The 5,121-nt window shown below is 33.8% G+C and overlaps 1 protein-coding gene across 1 annotated transcript; it reads right to left on the reverse strand.

The window, feature by feature from the left end:
• Nucleotides 1-1,013: 1,013 nt before the first annotated feature.
• On the reverse strand, nt 1,014-2,704 carry LOC109193773 (peroxidase P7). The gene is made up of 4 exons (XM_019344582.1): nt 2,410-2,704; nt 2,074-2,265; nt 1,769-1,934; nt 1,014-1,649 (listed from the first exon to the last, which is right to left on the reverse strand). Exons 1-4 carry the CDS (start codon nt 2,626-2,628, stop codon nt 1,258-1,260), a joined length of 969 nt encoding a protein of 322 aa, XP_019200127.1. The 5' UTR covers nt 2,629-2,704; the 3' UTR covers nt 1,014-1,257.
• Nucleotides 2,705-5,121: the final 2,417 nt, after the last annotated feature.

Raw genomic sequence — 5,121 nt, forward strand, 5'->3', positions numbered from 1 at the left:
CCAAAAAAAAAAATAAAAAAAATACACAGCTAATTCCATTTAACAAATTGGGCTCATGATTCATGGAATAATGATTGATCTTATGACACAGCTCAAATTGGGCTCATATAAGAAATTGGGCTGGATACATGGGTCTTCTAAGTCCTGAGCCCATTACACCTTATTGGGCCTGAAACGGGCAGTATTTCTTCAATTTTTACATTTTATGTTGTGGTACTAATGTGCGGAAATTATATCGTGAACCTTAGTTCAAAACGATTTCATTTTATATTAAGTTATATATTATGTCTAATAATATTCATGCTATAATATATTTATAATATTTGTTTTATATGTTCATAAACTTAAATCTACATAAATACTAAATCTAAGTACATCATATTCATTTCAATTCACTATATAGTAAGGCTATAATGTTCTTTTTATATATTCATTAAAAGCAAACTTAATATATATAAATATTACCATGCATGTGCATCATAATTATACTATACGATATAAAATGTGAATTTCGTTAACTATGCTACCTAAAAACAATGTGGTTTTGAATGTGCTATGGTTGGTCAAATAACTTGGACCCCTCATCCTCTGTCAGTACTTCTTAGAAGAGCCATCACTAGAACCAAAGAACCAATAACGCTTTCACTGAGGCTCAAACTCACAATCTTCTAAATGGAAGTCTAATCTGGGTACCATTAGACTACATAGTCCTGGTCTCTTATTCTTTACTTAATTTAACATATATTGAATATCGCGACACTTATATGGTCAACTTGGCATCGGCATTTTTTTTTTATCTGAATTAAGATTGTTGAGTATTGAAATATTTCGTACTTATAATTTATTAATATATGATATAAAGTGAATTTTTATTATATTAGCAATTATCAAGTACAACTATGTATGATATATTTGATTGCACGATGCACTATAGCGACAAATGCTTAGTAATACTGAATACAATATAAATAACATACGTAGTTGTACTCAGTACAAAAAATACTCGCACTAAAATTGAAGAAATATGGGGACTTTTATTAAGGATTTTTATATATAGAAAACCTTCATCACACCATTAACTATCACACACTTAACACTTTAACTCAAGAAAAACTATCCTCTGACCTTGCTGTCAACACTTCCAATGCACCTCAATAGTTCTTAACATAACACAAGAAAATCAAACTAAAGCTTCAGAAATCTCCATTACAGACAATTATAGTAATTATAATAGGATTAATATATTATATTAATTAATTAGTTCCTTCTCCTGCAGTTCTTCCTGATCTCTCCATTGTTCCCAGTGAGGGGTTTGATATCACCCATCTTGATCATGGCGGCTGCGAAATCTGAGCTGAATTTTGTTGGGTTTGTGCTGTACCCTCTCACAGTTGAGTCTGTTGAGACGCCATTGAAGAGCTGCTGGTCAGAGTGGAGAAGACCCTTTTTGTTAACGAGGTTGACGTAGTAGTTGTTGTCAAACTTTATTGGGGTTTGGAGGTCGAGTGGGGCCAAGTTGTTGTCCCCGGACCCACTTGCTCTAGGGCAGTTGCCCTTCCTGGATTGGGCAAAGGATGAGTCTATGTTTGACTCGTTGTATATTCTTGCCCTGAAGTTCGTGCACCGGGCCTGTCCAATTGTGTGTGAGCCTGAAAATGGATATGTATTAGTAGATTCTATATTAATTTTGGGGTCAAAGAATTTGACTTTAAAGTAATTATGTCACGTTTTATGTATTTGTTTTACGTGAATTAGGTATTATCTCGACCTGATAAAACAACCATGTCGTTGGTCGAGAGGCCAACGGCACTGAAGCTGGAGATGAGGCGATTGAGGTTAGAAGTGGGAGGAGGAATGCTGTTGTTGGCTGCAGCTTGGCTTGCAGTCCTAGCATCTCTTCTCCCAAGTTTCACATTCCAACTAGGCCCTCCAAGCTGCATATAAATAATCACGAACATAATTAGACTCGATTACATACCCCGACCTTCTAAAATAAATTGTATTAAGCATTCATGTACTATTAGCTAGTCTATACATATAGACTATACAACTAATTTATTGTTACAAACTTACTGTAACAGTTGAGTCACGAGAAGCAATAGCTAAAATGTCAGCACACGACACAACTCCGGGACAAACTTTCTCGACAGCAGACTTGATTTGGTCAATGACCTCAAATCCACGAGCCGACTGGAAGTTGGGGGCCGCCCTTTTCTCTCCGGTGAAGGAAGACGTATCGTCCAAGAGAATTGACCCATCACACCCCTGTAACATCCATATATAAGTACAATTTTTTTTTTATATATATAATAAGAGCAATCCTGACCAATTTAGTCAAACTGTACTGTTAACTTAATAACGATCAACAAGACCTTCTTGATTTGAGCGAGTAGAGAAAGAAGAAATTACGTTGACAAAGCAGTCATGGAAGAAGAGGCGAAGGAGAGAGGCGCCCATGCGAGCCTCTTTCTGGATTGCAGAGCGCACAACAGAGTTGACTGTCTGGAAAAGCTTTGGGCATGATTTCGAGTAAAACCCAGGCGAAAGCTGAGCGGAACAGCCCCCAACAAGCACCAAAACACACAACAAAACAGCAGTAATGTTATTATCCTTAACAGAAACCGCCATTGAACCTTCTCTGACAACCTTATAAGCTACGAGGTTGTTTGGGAGAAGAAGTGGGGTGACGATAAGTGTGTCGGACACGGGTATATATAGGAGGAGAAGTGAGAGGGGGTACGGTGTTGAAGTTTGTTTCTCTGGGGATTTGCTTGGCTAGGCTAGGTAGGTTACCTAACGCAGATATAGTATTGCATGGGGTTAATTTGATTTGGTTAATATAATTTTGTACGACGTTGAAAAGAATGGGTCTAAGCAACATTAAATTACGACAATTGTTGTGTGTTGGTGGACGGTTTATGTTGTGAAGTTGAGGATAGACGCGTATGGTTTGTTTGATTATTAAGCCAAATCGAGACTGTGAACAGTGGTTGCGAAAGTGATTGCCTTACACTATATGATTAATTGTCTTTTGATCTATATGATGGGAAATTTTCAGCACTACGTGGTATATAACATTTGTGGTGTCTTGTGTTTGGGCCACTACTGATTTTGGGTTAAACCCGTTGATCCTGTAACTATAACCAATAAAGTAACATAAAGAGATGAATTAACATAGATTGTACACAAGAAGAGAAACTCACAATCAGCCCATCACTACTTGATGATGTACATTTAGAAAAATCTTGCACTAGGAGAAACTCGCAATCAGCTCATCATGTATAATACATGCAAATTGCAATGGAAAAATCCAATGCAACAACTCAACCGAGAGACTACGTTGTTAGCAAGAATCTAAGGGTGTGTTTGGTTCGCACATGGGAATCAGAATTGGATGGGTATCAAATATTTGGTAATGGTAATGGGTTTTGGTGAAAATATTTTACATGTTTGGTAGTATGGTGAATTGATAATGATTAGGCTAAGGATGAAACCCTTATAAAATAAGAGAATGAGTTTTTCCATTAATAGGGCCAAACCCATAATAGTGTTTTAAAAATCAGTCAACCAAACAATAACAATCACTTTCATCCCCATTCCTGAGTGCTAAATCTGCCAACCAAACACACCCTAACTTATAACTTTGTTTAACGAGAATCATGCTACACTACCTACTCAATTACCCCTTGTGAATAGTTGACCAATTCAAATAAAAAAGACCAATAAATATTTCTTACATGACGTCAAACTTAGAGCCTTGTAATTACCAAACCAACTTTCCTAATTCTTTAATTTATAAGGCCGTTGTCTACCCTTTGCAAGGTTGTTAATTGTTTTTTTTTTTTTTTTTTTTTTTTTTTTTTTTTTTTTTTTGAAAACAATTGTTAATTTGTTTAGAAATATTAAATTGTTACAATCAACTTGTTCATCTTTGGTAATAAAAGTGTACACAGTAATATTTCTATCAATAGATTTGGTATAGATTTGAGTGTCAATAAAGGAGAAAGTGACTACTAGCTAGCTAGATGGGGGGTTTCCTACATTATTATGAAGAGAAATAAAAAAATTTTAAAAAATACAAATGTAGCCGATGATTGACTAATGATTTGAACGAATTGAGTGCTGCTCTTTTTCTTTTTGATTTTTTTTTTTAAAATAATAATATTTTTAATTTTTTTTAAAAAAAATTTTTACACTCACAAGTTTACAACGAAACTAATCTTTTTTTTTAGTACTACCGACCCTACAAGAAGACCTTATATGTATATCTTCAAGCTAGAGACATGCCAAATTAATAATTTGGGAACAATGATTATAAATAATTTTATTACCATGATTAACAAAAATAAAATAAAAAAAAAATAACAATAGGTGATGAATTCAGAAAGGAAAATAATTTTGTTTTTAAATTTGAGTTAAAATCTTGAAACATTTTAATTAAATTAGAAATTACAATGTCAACTTGATTACTCAAGTGCCAGTAAATAGTGTTTTATCTACATTAATAATTTACAAAACAACCCAAAACGTTGCTGGTTTCTTAAGGAAACCTTTTTAATTAATCAATAAATTATCTTTGATTTATGAAAAAACACGCAACATGACACTACTCAGAAGTATACTTTGACTAAAGTTCACATTGTAATCCTAATTAACAAAGGACCACAATAAAGTAAACCATTATAAGTTGTTTATAGCTTACTAGCTCAAATCCTAGAAGGCCAATATATAGTCAACTTTAACTCAAAGTCGAACTTGAAACCTTATAAATATCCAGCCAACTACACGATCAACTGAGATTTCCATTCAATATATTAATTATCTGCATGAAAACCGTGGGAACTGCAAGAAATAATTAAATTAAAGAAATAATCTTTCAAATACAGTACTACTACACCTAATTATTGTGCTAAAGCTAAACTTTCAAAGTCTTCTTGCAAGCTTTATGGCTTTATGTAGTTAACATGTCATTTTACTTGTACCATTTTTCTGACTTTAGGGTTACACCCTATATCCTAAAGTTAAGATAATTACTTCAACAATCTTATCTGATTTTGAACATTCTTGCCAGCTTTCATAGTTACAGCAGAATATATTCCTTAATTTTACATTCACATTAGA

The sequence above is a fragment of the Ipomoea nil genome, unplaced genomic scaffold (assembly GCF_001879475.1).
Source record: "Ipomoea nil cultivar Tokyo-kokei standard unplaced genomic scaffold, Asagao_1.1 scaffold1932, whole genome shotgun sequence".
Classification (NCBI taxonomy): domain Eukaryota; kingdom Viridiplantae; phylum Streptophyta; class Magnoliopsida; order Solanales; family Convolvulaceae; genus Ipomoea; species Ipomoea nil.

What these genes read in the sequence shown, in the direction of transcription:
- LOC109193773 (XM_019344582.1), bottom strand. Translation starts at nt 2,628, where the DNA reads ATGGCGGTTTCTGTTAAGGATAATAACATTACTGCTGTTTTGTTGTGT. An exon ending in TCCATGACTGCTTTGTCAAC is followed by an intron (nt 2,266 to 2,409) that starts GTAATTTCTTCT and finishes TGGATGTTACAG; the next exon opens with GGGTGTGATGGGTCAATTCT. An exon ending in CTCGTGACTCAACTGTTACA is followed by an intron (nt 1,935 to 2,073) that starts GTAAGTTTGTAA and finishes ATTTATATGCAG; the next exon opens with CTTGGAGGGCCTAGTTGGAA.